We start from the raw sequence: 20,230 nt of genomic DNA on the forward strand, positions 1-20,230 counted from the left end.
TACCAACGCATGCAGCATGGGCAACAAACAGGAAGAGCTGGAAGCCACCGTGCTGCTAGAAAGCTACGACCTAGTTGCTGTTACTGAAACTTGGTGGGACGAATTGCATGACCGGAGTGCAGCTATCGATGGCTACAGGCTGTTCAAAAGGGACAGGAGAGGAAGGAGGGGTGGAGATGTTGCCCTCTACATCAAGAAACTTACCTCTGAAGAATAGTCATGAGCAGGTTGAAAGGTTAGGGGTGAGAGTTAGACCAAGGCAACAAAGGGAACCTTGTGTTTGGCATCTACTACAGGCTGCCTGATCAAGGGGAGCCTATTGATGAAACCTTCTTACTCCAGCTACAGGAGGCATCGTGCTCGCAGGCTGTTGTACTGCTGGGGGACTTCAAGCACCCCAACATCTGCTGGAAAAGGAGCACAGCAAGCTGTATGCAATCCAGGAGGCTCCTGGAGTGCATTCAGGATAACTTCTTAAGCCAGGTAATAGACAGCCCTACCAGAGGGGGTGCGATACCGACCCTGTTGGTCACCAACACAAGTGAGCTAATCAGTGATGTCAAGATTGGAGGCAGCCTGGGCTGCAGTGATCACATGCTGGTGGAGTTCACAGTCCTGAGGCATATGAGTCAGGCCAAGAGTGAAGTCAGAAATGTGAATTTTAGGAAAGCAAACTTCCAGCTGTTCAAGGAGTTAGTCAATAGGACCCCCTCGGAAACTGCCCTCAGGGACAAGGGAGCAGAAGAGAGGTGGCAGATCTTTAAGGATGCTTTCCACAGAGCACAAGAGCTCTCGATCCCCAGGTGTAAGAAATCAGGCCAGGAACCAGCACGGATGAGTCAAGACCTGCTGGTCAAACTAGAGGGCAAGAAGGAAACACGTGGGGAGTGGAAGCAGGGACAGCTATCCTGGGAAGAATATAGGGACGCTGCCCCGGTTGTGTAGGGTTGGGGTCAGGAAGGCCAAGGAGCAGATGGAGCTGAACTTGGCAAGGGACACAAAGCATAGTAAGAAGGGCTTCTTACAGGTATGTCAGCCAGAAAAGGAAGGTCAAAGAAAGCTTAACCCCCTGTGATGAGCAAGACCAGCAAACTGGTAACAACAGGTGAGGAGAAGGCTGAGGAACTCAACTTTTTTGCGTCAGTCTTCACTGGCAACCTCTCTTCCCACACCTCTCGAGTAGGTGGACTGCAAGGCAGGGACGGGGGGAGCAAAGTCTCTCCCACTGTAAAAGAAGATGAGGTTCGAGACCACCTGAGGAACGTAAACATACAGAAATCTATGGGACCTGACGAGATGCATTCCAGAGTCCTGAGGGAGTTGGCTGATGTAGTTGCCAAGCCACTGTCCATGATATCTGAAAAGTCATGGCAGTCAGGTGAAGTCCCCAGTGACTGGAAAAAGGGAAACATTGTACCCATTTTTACAAAAGGTAGCAAGGAGGACCCTGGGAACTACTCACCTGTCAGCCTCACCTCTGTGCCTGGGAAGATCATGGAACAGATCCTCCTAGAAGCTATGCTAAGGCACATAGAAGACAGTGAGATGATTTGAGACAGCCAGCATGGCTTCACCAAGGGCAAGTCTTGCCTGATCAACCTTGTGGCCTTCTCTGATGGAGTGACTACATCAGCAGACAGGGGAAGAGCTATGGATGTCATCTATCTGGCCTTCTGTAGGGCCTTTGACATGGTCCTGCACAACATCCTTCTCTCTAAATTGGAGGGAGATGGATTTGATGGGTGGAGTGTTTGGTGGATGAGGAATTGGTTGGATGGTTGCATCCAGAGCGTAGTGGTCAATGGCTCAATGTCCAGATGGAGATTAGTGACAAGTGGTACGCCTCAGGGGTCTGTATTGGGACCAGTACTGTTTAATAACTTCATCAGTGACATAGACAGGGGGATTGAGTGCATGTCAGCAAGTTTGCAGACAACACCAAGTTGAGTGGTGCAGTTTACACGCCTGAGGGACAGGATGCCATCCAGAGGAACCTGGACAAGCTTGAGAATGGCGAGCCGGCAGTGGGCGCTCGCAGCCCAAGAAGCCAACTGTATCCTGGGCTGCGTCACAAGCAGCGTGGCTAGCAGGTCAAGGGAGGTGATTCTGCCCCTCTACTCCGCTCTGGTGAGACCCCACCTGCAGTACTGCATCCAGCTCTGGAGTCCTCAGCACAGGAAAGACATGGACCTGTTGGAGCGGGTCCAGAGGAAGGCCAGAAAAATTATCAGAGGGCTGGAGCACCTCTCCTATGAAGAAAGGCTGAGAGAGTTGGGGTTGTTCAGCCTGGAGAAGAGAAGGGTCTGGGATACCTTATTGCGGCCTTCAGTTTTTAAAGGGGGCTTATAAGAAAGATGGGGACAGACTTTTTAGCAGGGCCTGTTGGGATAGGACAAGGGGTAACGGTTTTAAACGGAAAGATGGTAAATTCAGACTAGAAATACAGAAGACATTTTTTTATGAGGATAGTGAAACACTGGAACAAGTTGCCTAGAGAAGTGGTAGGTGCCCCATCCCTGCAAACATTCAAGGTCAGGTTGGGCGGGGCTGTGAACAACCTGATCTAGTTGAAGATGTTCCTGCTCATTGCAGTGGGTTGGACTAGATGACCTTTAAGGTTCCTTCCAACCCAAACCGTTCTATGATCCCTAGGGAATGCAAAGGGTCGTGGCCTCTTAATTGCTCTTTTTTATTAATAGTAAAAGAGCTGCTACTTTTGCCTGTGCTAGCTGCTGTACCTACTCAGGTTCTTAGGACCTGAAACATAGCTATGGGGCAGAAACAGGCTAACTTAGAATTCTAGCCCTTAATACAACTTATTGCAAGTTCCCTAAAGGCAAGAAGTATATATTACCTGTGACTGTGTATCAAAACCTACAGGTACCGGAAATCGAATTGCCTGTGATTCTCTGTTAGAGTAGCAGTGCTTAAAAGCAGTAATTGTGTTTAACAGAATTCCACGCTTTCATATGCTTACACATGCAAGCAATTTTTTTTTGAATGCTGTCCTCAGTTCAATTGTAAGTGTTGTTTAGGTCTTGTTTTTCAAAGTAGAGTGAGTCCATGTAGACTTTTCCATATAAAATTGGCAAGTAAGCTTCCAATATTGCTTAAAAGTTATTACAAACAAAAGCCTTGATTTTTGCTCATGGATAATGTCTATACTTTAAATACAGCAGCGACTATTGCACGCTGATAAACAGCAGAAAGTCCAGAGTTTAGTTCACTGTGGTTGGTGCCCACCATCTGACAGTTGACATTGTCTCAGAGCTGCAGCATGAAGTCAGCTTTCACTTGGGGCTGTATTTTCATGAAGCTTTTAGGAAATTACTGCCTGCGAGTGTGCCCTTTTGCCAGACCTAGTTAAATGAGTTGCTGGGGAAAGGAGTGTACAACTGTTCTCTCACAGAAAGTGTAAAGACATCACCCTCCAACCAGATCAAAGAATTCTGACCATAATTGTGCGAGCATTTCTTTATAGTGCTCATTAAGTCTGATTCCAAGAAATTTTTATTGACTGATGTTAGTAAATAGTTACAGACCTCTCGGGGACTATTTCTTCATTACCTTTCTTTAATTTGCTTTCCAGTTCCAGACCTCATGACCTGGTTCTTCCACTGACTCCAGTGCTGCTTCCCTGTTTGCTCCCTCAGCTTCTCTGTGTTTCGAGATCTTGCTCATGGCCTGTTCCTATTTGGTTCCTCTGCTGGTTTCAGCCTCTGGCATCTTGGTGCTGAACAGACACTGCTGGCACAAGAGGACGCTGACCTGTTAAGCACTAAGTTTTATCTCACCGGGCAGGGCAAGGGAAATTCAGTGTTAACTCTATAACAGGGTGGCCTGTGTGCCATCTGATTGGAAACACTGGTGAATACAGGCATCTGCTCCTCCCCCCATAAGGAAGGTGCAGACTGCCATGAGGTCCCCCCTCAGCCTTCTCTTCTCCAAGCTGAACAAGCGAGGTGGCCTCAGCTGTTCCTTCTCAGTCTTGCCCTTAAGGCCTTTCACCATCTTGGTTGCCCTCCTCTGGACACACTCAAATAGTCTGATGTGCTTCTTACACTGAGGTGCCCAAAACTGGACACAGTGCTCGCAGTGGGGCCGCCCCAGTGCAGTGTAGGGTGGGACAGTCACCTCCCTCGATGGGCTGGCTGTGCTGTGCTGGATGAACCCCAGGGCACGGCTGGCCCTTTCGGCTCCCAGGGCACACTGCTGACCCATATCAACGTGCCATCAACCCAGACCCCCAGATCTCTCTGTCTGATCGGAAGCTCCGTTCATGCAGTGCCAACTGATGCACGTCTGATCTAGAGAAGAAGGTGGCTTGGGCTAAAGCTGAGCTCTCTGAAGAGCACAGGTATCAAAAAAAAAGTAGTTAACACCGGTAATGGAGACACGGGGTCTGTGTTGGCTGCACTTGGGAGCACTCACAGAAATTCTAATACAAGGCGATCTGACACCGTGTGACTGTAAGACCACGACCCGGCAGTACGGATGGGGACAGCAGCCTCCCGGAGCTTCTCCTGCAGCCACCAGCCGGCCGGGCGACGCGACACTGGCTGGCAGCCGCTGAGGGGGCGTGGCGCCGGCACCGGCCCTCCGCCCTCCTTCCCTTCCGCCGGCCTGCCCCGGCCGCGTCCGCCCCGCCTCCCGCCCTCGTAGCTCCTCCCGGCGGGGGGCGTCGGCGGCCCGGGCTCCCGGTGGCTGCGCCGCCGCCGGCCCCGCCTCCGCGCGCTGCCCTGGCCGCGCTACCGGCCGGCCGGCGATTCCCCCCACGCGGAGCCGGCGCCCCGCCGCCATGAAGTGTCACTACGAGGTGCTGGGGGTGAAGCGCGACGCCGCCGAGGAGGAGCTGAAGCGGGCGTACCGCCGGCTGGCCCTGCGCTGGCACCCGGGTACGGCCGCGACGCCGCCCGCCGCGGGCCCGGCCCGAGCGCAGGCCCGAGGAGAGGGAGAGCCCGGCCCGCCTCGGCCTCGCTTGGCCCCGCGGGCCCCCATCTGCGGGAGGAGAAGCCCCTTTTCCTGGCAGGCGGCTGCAGTCGGCGCCCCGCCGGTGGTGCGGGCTGGGCCGCCGCGGGTCTGTCGCCGGGGCCTGCGGGGAGCAGGGCCGGGCGGCAGCGCCCGGGCAGCGTGTCGGTGCTTGCGGCAGCGCCCTCGGACGCACTCGCGGCTTGGTGCTGCTGCCTCGGGTTTCTGAAGCGGTCGCGGGGGGGGTGCTGCTGTCGTGCGCTCACTCGTTTACAATTTCATTAAATCGTCTTATAGATAAAAACCTCGAGAACGCGGAGGAGGCAGCGGAGCAGTTCAAGTTGATCCAGGCGGCGTACGACGTTCTCAGTGACCCCCAGGAACGAGCGTGGTGAGCAGCGTTTGTCTGGCAGCGGCCCGGAAAAGGCTTTTTAAATTCTGTCTCAGGCAGGACTTTGCTGCTCGCTGGGCCTTGCTGGGGGGTCGGCACGGGCCTCTGTGGCCGGAGCAGCCGCTGTGAAAGGGGTGCGAGCCGTGCGACGTGCGGCCTCCAGGGGGGAGGCACCTTCCTGGCAGTGTCTGGGGAGGTGGCGTCGGGCTGGGCGAGGGGTGCTCTGGGGACACGGCCTCTGTCTTTCCTCCCAGAGCAGGGGGCAGCTTGCTCGTTAGCGTAGGGATCCCTCCGGTCACAGGCTTCCCTGCCTTGTGGCGGGGGAAGAGCCAGCACCACGCTGAGCGGGTGCAGGTGTTCAGCGTGCTGATGATCGCTGCAGATGCGCAGCCTTAGTGACATACGTGGTGTCGTGTTTCTGTCACAGTCCCGATTTGAAATCGGTGCACACATCTCTTCAGAGATTGCTGCTTTAAATGTTCTGTGTAGCTTGTCTTTCAAACGGGCTGAAGCATCTATCAGATTATGCAGCCAAAACCACCTGTAGTAAGTTTGTCCTCCTTGAAAGGAAAATGCCATTTTTCAATTTTTATATGCTAGTGCATGATTTGGGTTTTTTGTGTAAGTACTGGATGATTTTAAATAATGTCCTACTCATTTCTGAAAGCTCATTGAAGTACTTTGCTCAAATGTGTTTGCTAGCTAGAAATTGCTGCTATAGAAATTGCAGATAAGGAATAGTAAGCAAACTGAAGGTCAAGAGAGAATATGTACTGAGCCTGTCTCTTTTTCTCTCTGAAGACTTTGGGTATGAGACACAAATTCCAGACACTGGACTAATCTCTACATTGAGGTGATACGTGTACTGTGTTAGCTTACCAGCGCTGGGGAATGTTCCGTGTCTCTACATCCTTAATACTGTGAATTTTTGCTAGGTACGATAATCACAGGGAGGCTCTGCTGAAAGGAGGAGTTGATGGAGACTATCAAGATGACAGTTTAGATCTGCTGCGCTACTTCACTGTTAGCTGTTACTCTGGATACGGGGATGATGAAAAGGTAATGAATTAATTAATCTTTAATGAATCAATTTAAATTTCATGCAAAGTGTTGGCATTTGCTTTATGTTGAAAAGCTATGTGTGGAATTGTTGCACACAGGTAGTAATGATGCTTACACAAATCTTTCTAAGACAAAATTTACACAGAATGCTTAGGGAAGCTTTAATTCCTGCTTATTGTCCAACAATTCCTTACGCATGATTTCCAGCTATACCATACAACTACAGGGTGTGTGTATATTACTTGTTTACGTTATATAGTGAAGCATTCCAATGCTTTGCAATGCCATCTGTTTATTCAGAAATATCTTTAACAAGCTAGAATTTCTCAAACTGAAAAAAAAAGTAATGTAACAACAGTCCTTGGGGGAAATGTGCTTCCTATAATTTAATTCGCTGTTGGATTTTAGATGCTCGTCATAACTTAAAAAGCTCCAGGTGATTAGAAGAACCTCTGCCAGAGAAAATCCTTATATGTCTTTGTGTTACTATACTAGGAGTGAGTTAGTAACAATTTAAAAAGAGATAGGATACTTAATAGTGAATTTTATATTTCGAAATTCCTCAAAACCCGATCCTGTGTAACCAGAAACTTAACATCTCCAGCATGCTGAAACTTTTTTTTTGTTTAGACTTGAATACAGGTGGTTGATGTGTGAGACAGACAGACTACATGAAAGAGGTGGAAATAAAAGGGATGTGAAAGAATGGGAACTTTGTTAAACAGCAAGGTCTTTAGCAAGTGCTTACAAGGCCTTTACCCTGATTTTGAGTTGCTGCTGCAGAATTGTAGTATTTCTCTAAAACACATTACTGTAGCTGAGCATTTGTACATCTACTCTTGAGCCACGCAAAATTAGTCAGATTTAAAAAATATTTTTATTTATTTCAGGGATTCTTTACAGTCTATCGACAAGTTTTTGAAAAGATTGCAAAAGAAGAGATGGAGTATATGATCCAGGAAGATACTGAAGAATTCCCTATGTTTGGATATTCCCAAAGTGACTATGATACGGTAAGAGCAAGTGTAACTCTGAACTGAAAGTAACACAGTTAAGTCATTAAAGGAAAGGCTCCTGCTGATCTCTGAGGTGAATACAAAACCATGTATCTGCTGTCTTTTCTACTACTGTAGACCATTACTATAAAGGAAGTGCTTGTGCTCTGATTCATGTTATTTAGGTGAATTAAAATTGGTATTTCCTGTTGGAGTATATTAGTAGCCAGGCTATGTCAGACAAACACTTCACAGGGCTAACCATCCATTATGTCAGTGAAACTTAAGTGTAGTGCAAGGCCTATAAAACAAAAGAACAGATGTTTTCTTTGCTTCCTGATGAGAACAGTTTACCAGTGTTTTAATGCAACTCACTTTGCAGAAAGGGATACTAAGATAATTTTTTTTAAATAAACATTTTAATATTTTATTTAACATAATAAGCATTTTAATAACATGTAGTGTCTTGCCTTATTTAGGAAAACCACATAGCACTTACTGCATAACACAGCCTTTAGAAAATGGGAGATGGGGTGGCTGACCTGCAATGTGAACTCCCACTGTGATGCTCTGGTCATTCCAATTATTCTGTAGTAAGACTTAATTTCCGTAATATTGCATGTTCTTCTTTGGGAAGCAAGAAAAGAAAATGTGTGGGGGACACTTGAATTTTTGTCATCTGGTTTTCCAAATATTTGCTGTATTCTATCAGACTTACAGGGTTTTATTTTTAAGGTTACCAGTATTCCTGTGTTGAAATTAAAGAGTAAAGTAATAGCACTTTCCCCAGTGAATAACTGCACAGTGTCAGTGTACTCAAATGTTGCTCCTAGTCTGCTACTTCTCTCTGTCACTTTTAGTAGAATTGTACTGTATGACTAATTATTTATGAAATTTAAATTGATACATACCTTAAAAATGAGTAACTTCAATGGTACAAAACTTGGCTGGAGTTGGAAACAATTACAAATCAAACTAAGAAGTGTTAGAATGGGTGTTTGAATGTCAGGTAAAATTACAGGATGGCTTAACAAATGGAAATCTTTCAGAGGGAGAGAATATTTAGTGTCTGTGAAACCACTAAAATCTGTCTTTTACTGGAGTTATCTTGAAACATCTTTTGGAAATTGCTTGTTTTGAGGCCATGGTATAGATGTGATTATAGACCCAAAATAGCTTTTATGTTGTCAGTTAATAACTGCAAAAATGGCTGGAATTCTAGCACCAGCGTGCTTTGACATCTGCCTTGTTCATGGTGTTCTGGAGGAAGAATGCTTACTGTTTTTTTATTTTTTTTTAAGGGATTTATAGGAGTATTTTATGGGAAATAGTCTAATTTAAATGGGGAAGTCATTATCTCTGTTATCTTTTATTCAGACAAAGAGATTACACTGTCAGAGGATTCTAGCCTTGCAGTGCCCACTTCTCTACTCAATGGGATTATCGTGGGAAAAGGGAGGAGTTTTAGAAGGGAGCTACAAAAACTCTGCAGAGGCTTCAACATCTGTAATGTGAATGCTCTCTGGTTCAGTCTACTGAGTTAATTCACAAGAAGCTTGAGAGGCAGCTTGATCAATGCCAAGCAGCCAGGGAAGATATTCTTAAATCTGTGACTTCACAAGACTGCATTGGAAGAGAAGACTTGTAGGTCAGTTGGATGCAGAAGCAAAAGCTATCAGCTCCAATCCACCTGGGAGTTCAAGAAGAGCTGCTGTACATTATTCTGGAGAATGTCAGAGATGTGCTTGTATTTCAGGTAGCTGCTGAGGAGGAGGAAAGTCTTAGCTCATACAGGTGGTGAAGGGGAGGATGATCCCTGTCATCAGCTGATGGCCATGCATCCTTTTGCACAGAAGATATCCCCTTCTGAAGCAGAAATCTGAGATAGGGAGTCTAATCGCACTTAGATTATTGGATTAAATATTAATATTTATTGGTTATTCTAGAGCTGAGTTTTTGTGATAGCAGAGAAAAACTGTAGTGACTTAGAGGCCAGAGCCACAGCCATGAACCTTTGCATGTAGATAGGCCATTATTTCTATGAGGTATTCCAAACTGTAAACAGTAGCACATGTAGGAGTAAGCAGTAAAAAGGCACCTTAATGGGGCAAGTAATGTAAGAAGGAAGTTTAGGCATATCTTATTTCCTGAATATACAAAATGGAGAAGGTTAGTAATTGTTTGGAGAGGACTAGAGAACAAAACAAAAAATAATTACTATGCCATTTTATTAATCCAGCATTTACTCATGAATAGTAAAAGGAAGGAGAATAGGAAAGATCATTTACTGTTTCTTTTAATGTGAGGGCTAGAGGGCATCAGTTTAACGCACAGTCATATAATTTGCTAACAAAACAGGAGTAAACGCATCTTCACGTAGCCCCTTGTTAAACTGTGCAAGTCACGGCTCCATGCTATTGTACCAATTTACATGGGTTAATAAAAGAAATATTAAACAAATTAATGAAAGAAAAATCAATCAAGGGCTATTAATTTCTGTCTTGCTCTGGAAGCAGAGAGAATATACAGGGAAGAAATAACATTATGTACATCTGTTTTATTGCTCTTTTTGTGCTGGTCACTGGCTGCTGTTGGAAATGTATGGCTGACTTTTGGTGTAATTAAGTATGGTGGTTCTTAGGTGACACTTACATATGCCTGCTTGCAGATGGCGTATCTAATTCTGATTGTGCTTTTGAGTTTGACAGGAAAAGTACAGCGCAGCTAAGTAACTGGGCAGTAGTGTCAGTATGATCCAGTCCTGCCATGGGATACTTTTTAGAAGTTACAGTTTTGAATAGTTTAGACAAGGTTGTTGAGTTGGCATGATTTGAAAATTGAAAAGGTTGATATTAGAGGTTTCTCTGAACCTTCATGTGATTTATTTATACTCTGAGGGAAAACTGTGGCATGTATAGAAGACACAAAACTGCTCCAAAAGTCCTGAATTATTTGGTGTGGTTTTTGTCCCTCCCCCTAAACAAGTGACTTTAATTTTTTTTTTCTTACAGGTAGTCCATCCTTTCTATGCATATTGGCAGAGTTTCTGTACTCAGAAAAACTTTGCTTGGAAAGAAGAATATGACACACGACAAGCCTCAAACCGGTGGGAGAAACGAGCTATGGAGAAAGAAAACAAGAAAACGAGAGATAAAGCAAGGAAAGAGAGGAATGAACTGGTCCGTCAGCTAGTAGCCTTTATTCGCAAAAGGGATAAAAGAGTACAGGCTCACAGAAAACTTCTAGAAGAACAAAATGCAGAAAAAACTAGGAAAGCAGAGGAATTTCGGAGGCAGCAGAAGCTCAAACAAGCCAAGTATGTAAATATGGAACAAATTTTTTCTTTTAAACTTGGAGAAACTATCCATGAGGATACTATATAGAGAGATTCTAATAGTAGCTCCGCTTGCTCTTTTAAACATCCTTGAAAATTTTGTGTTAGTTTTGGTCTCAAGTCTGAGCTTTTTAAAACTTGAGAGTGTCTGCGTTGTACTGACTGTAGAGAACTAAGATAACCAGGGAGTAGTTATGTGTGCTGCAGGTAACTGGCTTCAGTAGCACAGAATCCAGTGTGCTTTTACTTACCTGGGGAAGTAAGATTTAATAGTTATCATTGTTCCTTTAAAGAAAAAAGAATGTATGTTTTGGAATGAGGGACAACAGGACTGTGACATCCTGGACTTAGATCAGCTTCACCTGCCTTGGAACTGTACCTGCCTGTAGAAAGTGGGAAAAATGAACTTAGTACTGCTTTTCCTTTTAACTCTTCAGAAAGGACCCTTTCATTGGACTGAGTGCAGGTTTTTTGATGCTTTTATTTTTCCCAAAATTAAGTAGAAGGAAGAGGCGGTCTCCTGAGTGTAAGCACAATTTATTCTTTCAACTAGAAGAACTTTTTGCCTGCCAAGGGGAGGAAGGAGTTTAAATTTACTTTAATAGTAAAAGTGCACTTGCAAAATAATTGCATATTGATTAAAATTATATAATAATAATTAAAATATATATGGAATATATTATGTACAATTTACTTATTTTTTTATAGAGAGATATATATGGGTTTTTTTCCTGAAGGGAGAATGAAGCAGTTACACATTTACTGACAAATGGCTTGATAATTCTGAGTCCAGGAGCCAGCTGGAGCAAAATTCAGCTGTATGGTGGTGCACTGATTGATCACTTGGGCCACACCTAGATTTGGAAAACTGAGCTGGTACATTCCCATAGCGCAGAGTCAAGCAGTAACGTGCTTGTGGCTTTTGTGGTCCTGTACCGTTTGTGGGTTTGGATCGGATCTTGCAGCAGGTAAAAGCAGCTGTACTGCTTTGAGGTGAGCTGACTTTTGTGCTGTCAGCTTGATAACTGACCATGCTGCATAGCATTTCCTGCCTGAAAATCAAGCTGGACTCACCTACGTTAATACCGCTTTACTTGCAGCGTAGATGTGCCCATTGACATCACAAACTAACTGCTCAGATTTCCAGGCCCTACAGGCAATTGTTTGCTTCATCATAATATGGTCAGGACTTTCCTCCTAAAAAAAAAACAGAGAAGAACAAGTTATCTTTTAAATAATACTCTTTCTGTAATTCCCATCTCATGGACGCAACGTAGAAGTTACTGTATTATTCTACTTAAAGGCTTGCTGAGCAGTATAAAGAGCAGAGCTGGATAACTATGTCAGATCTGGAGAGAGAGTTGCAGGAGATGGAGGCACAATATGAAAAGGAATTTGGAGATGGATCAGTTGATGAAGATGAATTAGAAGAACAGGAGACAAAAGGCATTGAAGGTATGGGGTGGGGGGTGACCTATATTGAGTCATTGCAGCCCGAGTATTGGCTCACTGCACTTAAAGCCCCAGATTCACAGTTCTGACTGTAGTGCAACTCCCTGCCTCCAGCTGAGGTGTGCGAGCCTAGAGTCTTGCCCTCTCTGGTGTTTTCCATTGAACATGAGAAGACATCAAGCTACAGCTGTTAATTTATGCTAATGTATGATTTGGTGAGATGGTCTTGATCTGTCTGCGTGTCAGTAATACTGAAGAAGTTGAATGTTAGTGTTGTGACTATTTGCTGGGGCTTTTAAGAGCAGCTTACTCAGAAATTGCTCATCTGACTTTGTCTTTCTGATCCCCACTGGTGTCTTCAGACAAACTGAATGATGAGACAGAAGAAGCCAAATTTGTTGATGGTCTGTACTGCCCTGCTTGTGACAAATTGTTAAAAACTGAGAAAGCGTAAGTGCTTGTGGTTGGGCATTTGGGGGTGGGGGTGTTGGGTTTTAACTTTTTTAAAAATGTGTTTTAAAGACTTTTTAACTCACATAACCATAAGTGTTGTCTTTCCAGTAGAGACATTGTCAGGGCAGAATTTTTCCATACTTAGTAGTGATGGATAATGGGCCTGTTATTAATTTATATGTAAATATAACAATGTTTGCACAGAGCTACCTGCAGTAACAATCTTCTGGTCTTCACAGAATGAAGAATCACGAAAAATCAAAGAAGCATCGAGAGATGGTAGCACTTTTACGACAGCAACTGGAAGAAGAAGAAGGGAAATTTCCTGTAGCTTTGGATGATGCAAATGGAATACATACAAAAGAGGAGGAAGAAACAGAAGACATGCCCAAGCAGAAGTACTTTAAATTTAAATCGGTTTTAATTTTACCGTGACTAGTGATTTAATAAGTCTTGGATGCCCTCAGAGGGAGCTTCTGATGCTTCATAGTTGTGTTGGAACTCACAGTATTGTGCAACTTAAAATAGTTCTTAGCATCAGAGTTCCAGTAAAATGCATGCCTTAGTATGACTGAATTCAAATGTTACAGGATAATAGTCTCATATTTTCTCTGCATCTTAAAGTTACATGTTAAGGAAAAGTAGTGATTCTTATTTTTCAAACGGGAGCTTGCACAGGGCCGGTGTTTATTGATGTGGTACTTTTTTGGTACTTTTTGTCAGTTGGATGCTGGCATACATAGAAAATGAGTGTGCCTAAAATCAGAACTGATGAAGTAAGTTGCACAACTTGTTTTTTGAATGACCAAAGCATAATACCAACTATCTCAATAGTATCTTCAAGTTCAGTCTGAGCAGAATAAATGTTTTACTCAATGTAGTGAGTAGTTTAGGAGAACTGTTGTTTCCATTTCAGGCATGAGTAATTTTCTATTTGTAGCTATTGTCTCCCTAATATCATGTTAAGAGGATAAACAAAAATATAACTTGATACCTTTTTAGAAATTGTACTTGTTCGTTTTGTTGTTTTTTTTTTTCTTTAAAAGAGGTAATTTTAAATTCTTATCTTTACAGACTCTCGAAGAAGCAGAGGAAGAAACAGAAAACAATGATGGTATGTGTCACGGTTTAAAGCTGGGCCAGCTATTAACCAGGTGGCAGATGCTCTCTGTTAACCCTCGCCCCCCCCCCCCCCCGCAAGGGAAAGGGAAAGGGAAAAGGGAGAGAGACTTATGGGTTGGAAAGTTAAAACAGTTTTAATAAACTAGAATAATGAAAAAGAATATAATAACAATAATAATAGAAATAACCAAATATATACAAATATGTACAAAACCAAGATCAAGAGCTTGGAAATCCTCCTCAGGCAGAATTGCTCCCCCCAGTACAGGCAGAGGGGAAAAGGCAGTAGCTCCCCCCAGCACGGGCAGAGGGCAAAATGCAAAAGCTCCACTGCCATCACACCTGCAGGCTTTTAACAGGAGATTTGGCAAAGCTGGTACCAATCAGTGGGAGACAGGAGGGCCCCTCCCTCCTGGGCCCCACCTCCAGGAGGCAGTGGGTTAGTGATAAACAGGAAAGTGAGAATGACATGTATGGGATGGAATACCTTGCCGGTCAATCCTGGGTCACCTGCCCCGTCCACTCCTCCCTGCAGGTACAACCCCCTTCGGCTCTTTACTCGTAAGCAGTGACCTTGGGTTCTCTAAGACTATATGGCCTGGTTTGAGCCAAACCAGGACATTCCACCCCTTATTCCATACCATTCATGTCATACTCAGATCACCACTACCTTTTCATTTTCAAATATATATATACATATCACTAGTCTATGATTCATCTTTATGCAAAAAGTCCATCAAGTTCATTTGGTTCAGGATTGTGGGTTTGCATCTGGTTAGCAGTCTCTCAGCAGTCTTTCTGGCTAGCAGTCTCTCTTTTGTCATGGTTCGTGCCCACGGGTTGCAGGTTAAAGATGTCAGACTCGAGGAGGTTACTGGACGCCACTTGATGAAGCTAGCTCCGGTCGCATCACCACTGTCTTAACCTAAAAGACACTTATGCAGCAACAACATGCAGTTCAGACTTAAGTAGTCTCACCCATAATCAGATCACCTTCAGGGACACATCGGACTTCACCATCTTGCAACATCACCCACCAAGTACATCCAGGTCCCTGAGCAAAAGCAATCCCACGAATGGGTTTACCTTTGCCCGTTGCAGGAACAATCCAGACAGTTTTTCCCAATAGATTCCTTTCATGCACCACAGGGACTTTATCTCCTTCTACTGTATGTAGAAGGTCTGACTGAGCAGGGCCAGCTCGATTGATAGATCCCCTGGTGTTAACTAACCAGGTAGCTTGTGCCAGATGTTTATCCCAGTTTTTAAAGGTTCCACCCCCCATTGCTTTTAGGGTAGTTTTTAACAGCCCATTATACCGTTCAATTTTCCCAGAGGCTGGTGCATGATAGGGGATGTGATATACCCATTCAATGCCATGCTCTTTGGCCCAGTTGTCTATGAGACTGTTTTTGAAATGAGTCCCGTTGTCCGACTCAATTCTCTCTGGCGTGCCGTGTCGCCACAAGATTTGCTTTTCGAGGCCCAGAATAGTGTTCCGGGCAGTGGCATGGGGCACAGAGTATGTTTCCAGCCATCCGGTGGTCGCCTCCACCATGGTAAGCACATAGCGTTTACCCTGGCGGGTTTGAGGGAGTGTGATATAGTCAATTTGCCAGGCCTCCCCATATTTATATTTCAACCACCGCCCCCCATACCACAAAGGTTTTAACCGTTTGGCTTGCTTAATTGCGGCGCATGTTTCACAATCATGGATAACCTGTGCAATAGAGTCCATGGTTAAGTCCACCCCTCGGTCACGAGCCCATCTGTATGTTGCATCTCTTCCTTGATGACCTGAAGTGTCATGAGCCCACCGAGCTAAAAATAGTTCACCTTTGTGTTCCCAGTCCAAATCTATTTGGAACACTTTAGCAGCTTGATCCGCTTGTTGGTTGTTTCGATGTTCCTCAGTTGCCCGACTTTTAGGTACGTGGGCATCTACATGACGTGCCTTCACGACTAGTTTCTCTAGCCGAGCAGCAATATCTCGCCACAATTTAGCAGCCCAAATAGGTTTACCTTTGCGCTGCCAGTTGCTTCGCTTCCACTGCTTTAACCACCCCCACAAGGCATTTGCCACCATCCATGAGTCAGTATAAAGATACAGCCTTGGCCACTTTTCTCGCTCAGCAATGTCTAAAGCCAGCTGGATGGCTTTTACTTCTGCAAATTGACTTGATTCACCTTGTCCTTCTGTGGCTTCTGTGACTCGTCGTATGGGACTCCATACAGCAGCTTTCCACTTCCGATGCTTTCCTACAAGACGGCAGGATCCATCGGTGAACAGCGCATACTGCTTCTCATCCTCTGGTAGTTCATTATATGGTGGGGCTTCTTCAGCACGTGTCACCTCCTTTTCTGGTGGCATTCCGAAGTCTTTGCCTTCTGGCCAGTCCATGATTACTTCTAAGATTCCTGGGCGATTAGGGTTTCCTATTCGAGCCCTCTGCGTAATTAATGCAATCCATTTACTCCACGTCGCATCAGTTGCATGATGGGTAGTGGGAACCTTACCCTTGAACATCCAGCCTAGTACTGGTAGTCGAGGTGCTAGGAGAAGTTGTGCTTCAGTACCAATTACCTCTGAAGCAGCTCTAACTCCTTCATATGCTGCCAGTATCTCTTTTTCAGTTGGGGTGTAATTGGCCTCGGAACCCTTGTTCCTGGCTCAAACCAGGCCAGTATGTAGTCTCATAATGATATCCAGGGAACTTTACAACCCAATTTTGTTATCTCCTAACTTAACTTTTCTTTGTCCTGAAAAATAGGAGAGACCTTGAAATTCTACAGAACTTGAAGACTGTTTTCAGATATTTTAAATTCTTCTTTGACTGCAAAATATTTTTTATTACACTTGTTATGGTCATATTTTATGATAATAATCTCATAGACCTCACTTTGTTCTGTTTGTGCAGTTCCTAATAAATGTGGTGCTGGCTCTAAAAAGATGACAGTCTGAAATATAAGAAAAAGACGAAACAGGCAGATAGGGAGAATGCAAGGAGTTGATCAGAAAGACCAGCAATGGCCGGCCTTAGTGTGTTAGCACCTCAGTTGTTTGGTGGTTATTTTCTGCTTTGGTTGCTAGAGTTGGTATAACATATTGTTTGTTAATCTGTAAATTTGGTGGGGCTGGGGTATCGGGGGGGCTAACACGTTATTGGCATCCTACTGATGCTATAGTTGTTGGAACAGACACATCCATTTCACCTTTCACTTGAATGGTGTTACTCCTGTTTACAAATCTGTTGTACTCCAGGATCTGAGTCTGTGCATGATATGACAGATCTGTGCTGACAGCAGCAGGGTGAAATTCAAGAACTGCAAGCTGTTTTCAGGCTTGAGTGGCAGGAGTGCCATAGTGAGCAAACTCTCCTGTCTGCCTTCATCAAGCTTGATCCTTTTCAAGTCTTACCTCTTCTCTACTTACTACCTCAGTCCTAGCCTTGGGCTATCTGTACCAGGTCCTGCCTCTTACATCCTTTCCCAAGGTGGTCTCCTGTCTTCCCCATGCCTAACCCCTAGTTTCCTATTACGTGTTCACCTTCTCTGCCCTCTCCCACACCATCATTATCTCTCATCCTCAAGAAACTTCCCTGACACTTTGGCTTGTATTGCGTAGTCTAAGTTAGTACTGGCTTGACCTTCTTGTTTCCATGCAGGTCATTAGGCTCCTGTTCAACTCTTGCCTCCTCAGCTGGAGATCAGGTCTTGTTCTTACTGTATAGGTTGCAAGTAAGCACTGTGTCTGTCAGTTTGGTCACGAGGTCTTCTGCAGCCCAGACAGTAGGTGCCACTCTCGCATAGCATGAGCTGGAATCTTGTGCAGAGAGATTCTTCTGGAAACATAACCTCCATCTTGTACCAAACTTTATGGACTGTGGGGAATCGCTATGTTTTTTGTTTTGTTTTCCTGAAGGTAGATAGATTAGCCAAGATTTTTCAGGTAGCTGAGACTCTGCAAAGATACTAGAGGTGATAGAGTTGCATTAATGTAGTGCAAGGTCAAATTAGTTATCCTGCTTTTGGGAGCTGAGCTGTTTTGCTTCAGGTGTGCTCAGGGACTGATCTTTTGCCAAACTGCAAGTATTGAGTCTACTTTGTCTTCTGGTACATGGAAAAGGCAGCCAGTGTTCCTAACGTTAGGGAGCAAAAATACAGTGTGTCTGTCCAGCTTCATCAGCTCACTTGTTTTGGCTTATGTGTCCTAACGCAGGTGTCTGGTACAGAACACTTCAGTCTAAATAATTAACATTTTGTAAAGTTATAAGCAAAGCCATTATCTTATAATGTAAAATGGTAGCCAGAACAGAATAAGCCCTGTGTATAATTAAAAGCTACCTTAATTCTCCTCTTCCATAGTTTTAGGGGCTGTTTTATTGGTATTTCTCCCCTTCATCACAGGTGGCCTCATCTTTCAAAACAGGAGAACCAAGGTTTTACCTGTTAAAAATCTCACTGAAAACACACAGTAAAATTAAAGAAGAGTCCATGGCTTTGTGTTCTCCCCACCCACCCATGTTTGAGGTAAATGAGGTATAATATTATAAACTAATGAACTTAAAGCAGTTAACTTGCATTTCTTCTGTTTGGACAGACTTACGAGGACTCTTTTGATAAAAGCACTGATGAAGAAACAGCTGAACAAAAAGAGGTGCCCTGTGTGGACGACAGCAGCGCAGCAGAGGAGTTGGTAAATGATGGCCAAAGATGTGTTGTGTCAGAGGATGCAAGCACTACAGAAGATGTTGGCCAAGTGAATGAGGCAAAAACTGAAGCAAAAAGGTATGCTGGCTTGCAATATTGCAGTCACACTGTCATTCTGTGTCATGTTTGATACTGTCCAACAAGTCTAGATTTACTCACCAATGTGAACTGGGGGCTACTCCACTACATCAGAGTTGAATAAATACGATAGTAAACAAGGAGTGTTAGGATTTACTTTGGAAATGGTGTTTGACTGCAGATCCCTGTCACATCACTTACCAGTAGCAGATTTATCATCCAGCTGAATCTTTTATTGTACAAATTAAAATGCTTTATTTTTTTGCTGGAAGCACTTGCATTGTGTTGTGTAAAGGAAGAACAGGGGGAAGCAGCAGAGACAGTGATGACTTAAAACTGTCAGAAGATCTTAAATGTTGAATGTACCTGTGCACTGATCTTGGTTTCTCTTTGCTTATGAGCAGTACTAAGCCTAAAGGGAAGAAAGCCAAGGATGCAAAAAAGTCTGCTAAGGCATCTTCAGAGCACCCAACAATGGTATGTCACATCACTTAACACTACTTAAAAGCTGGGGGTCATGTTATTAGAAACAAGGTTGGTTTGTTCATCACCTCCAGTCCACAAATTCTGTTCCAGTTTTTTGCTTATTTTTTAATAATGCAGGTATTTCTATCCCTGTGACTTTATTAGAAGCTAGGAGACTGGAACATCAGCTCATGTCCTTGCAAAAAGCAGGACTAAATCTCAGTTCTAAGAGAGTTGCTAAAGCTCTGTATCCAAGGCAGTTCAAACCAAATAAATTAAACAACCAAAGACAGAGTTGTTATCAGGCAGGTGACAGGCAGTACCATTTGCACCTTTCCCAATATTAATGCTTCCCAGAACAAGCAAAATCTTGTAATAACTACAGCTGAGACACATTAAATTCGCTAAATCTCAGAGCCCAAAGTAGTAAGTGTATAGACTTTTTTAGTCAGGTGAGATCAAAAGTATTCTTTATCTTAGATTTGCAAGGCTTCTACTCTTGTTCTTGGTTCTACTTAGTACTCTTTAAAATTTCAAGAAGTCATATTTGTCTTTGTTATATATATAGTTACTTGTTAATCAGTAATGGAATATCTGTGATAGAAACAAACAGCTTATTCACATTTCATTAAGAAAAACTGCATACAACAAATTGACATATTTATTACATATTATCTACAAATGTGAACTATTTTGGTTTTTCCCTCATTGTAGAATGAAGTTCCCATCTACTGTGTGACCTGCAACTGTGCATTTCCATCCCGAAATAAACTGTTTGAACACCTAAAAGCCACAGGACATGCAAAAGCAACACAAGCACCAGCTGTAAATGGAGCCGTAAACACCAGAAACAAGAAAGAGAAACGTAAAAACAGAACTTTGTTACAGTGACAGTCTTCAGAATTGTTCATGAAAACTCTCCCAGAACTGAAAGATACACATTGCCTGTGTTCTGAGTTAAACACAGAAGGCAAGTCCTAATTTTGGAAAAAAAAAAGAAGATGCAACAAAAGGAATATCCTCTTGTGACGGAACCTGTGCTTTCTTTTGGTTTTATCAGCCTTTCTTTTAATGACTGAATTTTACCTGCATCTCAGCAGGTTTCACATCTGGGATGGGGAAATCGTATTTCAAAGCTACTCACCTTGTGTTCCTGTTGAAACCTGCATGGAGGAAATAATAAATTATTTTAACACTTGT

The 20,230-nt window shown here is 43.9% G+C and overlaps 1 protein-coding gene across 1 annotated transcript; it reads left to right on the forward strand.

Moving 5' to 3' along the window:
• The first annotated feature begins 4,722 nt into the window (after positions 1-4,722).
• DNAJC21 (DnaJ heat shock protein family (Hsp40) member C21) lies at positions 4,723-20,230 on the forward strand. The gene is made up of 12 exons (XM_068422993.1): positions 4,723-4,895; positions 5,266-5,359; positions 6,295-6,418; positions 7,312-7,434; positions 10,428-10,732; positions 12,054-12,205; positions 12,565-12,652; positions 12,895-13,053; positions 13,730-13,769; positions 18,378-18,565; positions 18,970-19,042; positions 19,745-20,230. The coding sequence occupies exons 1-12, from the start codon at positions 4,799-4,801 to the stop codon at positions 19,919-19,921; spliced, it is 1,620 nt and encodes a 539-aa protein (XP_068279094.1). The 5' UTR covers positions 4,723-4,798; the 3' UTR covers positions 19,922-20,230.

Source organism: Nyctibius grandis, chromosome Z (assembly GCF_013368605.1).
Source record: "Nyctibius grandis isolate bNycGra1 chromosome Z, bNycGra1.pri, whole genome shotgun sequence".
Taxonomy (NCBI): Eukaryota; Metazoa; Chordata; class Aves; order Nyctibiiformes; family Nyctibiidae; genus Nyctibius; species Nyctibius grandis.

Bases quoted from the DNA above. Each gene is read 5' to 3' on its own strand.
- DNAJC21 (XM_068422993.1), top strand. From the start codon at position 4,799: ATGAAGTGTCACTACGAGGTGCTGGGGGTGAAGCGCGACGCCGCCGAG. The intron at 7,435-10,427 runs GTAAGAGCAAGT...TTTTTCTTACAG, and splicing joins CCCAAAGTGACTATGATACG to GTAGTCCATCCTTTCTATGC. The intron at 13,770-18,377 runs GTATGTGTCACG...CTGTTTGGACAG, and splicing joins AGAAACAGAAAACAATGATG to ACTTACGAGGACTCTTTTGA.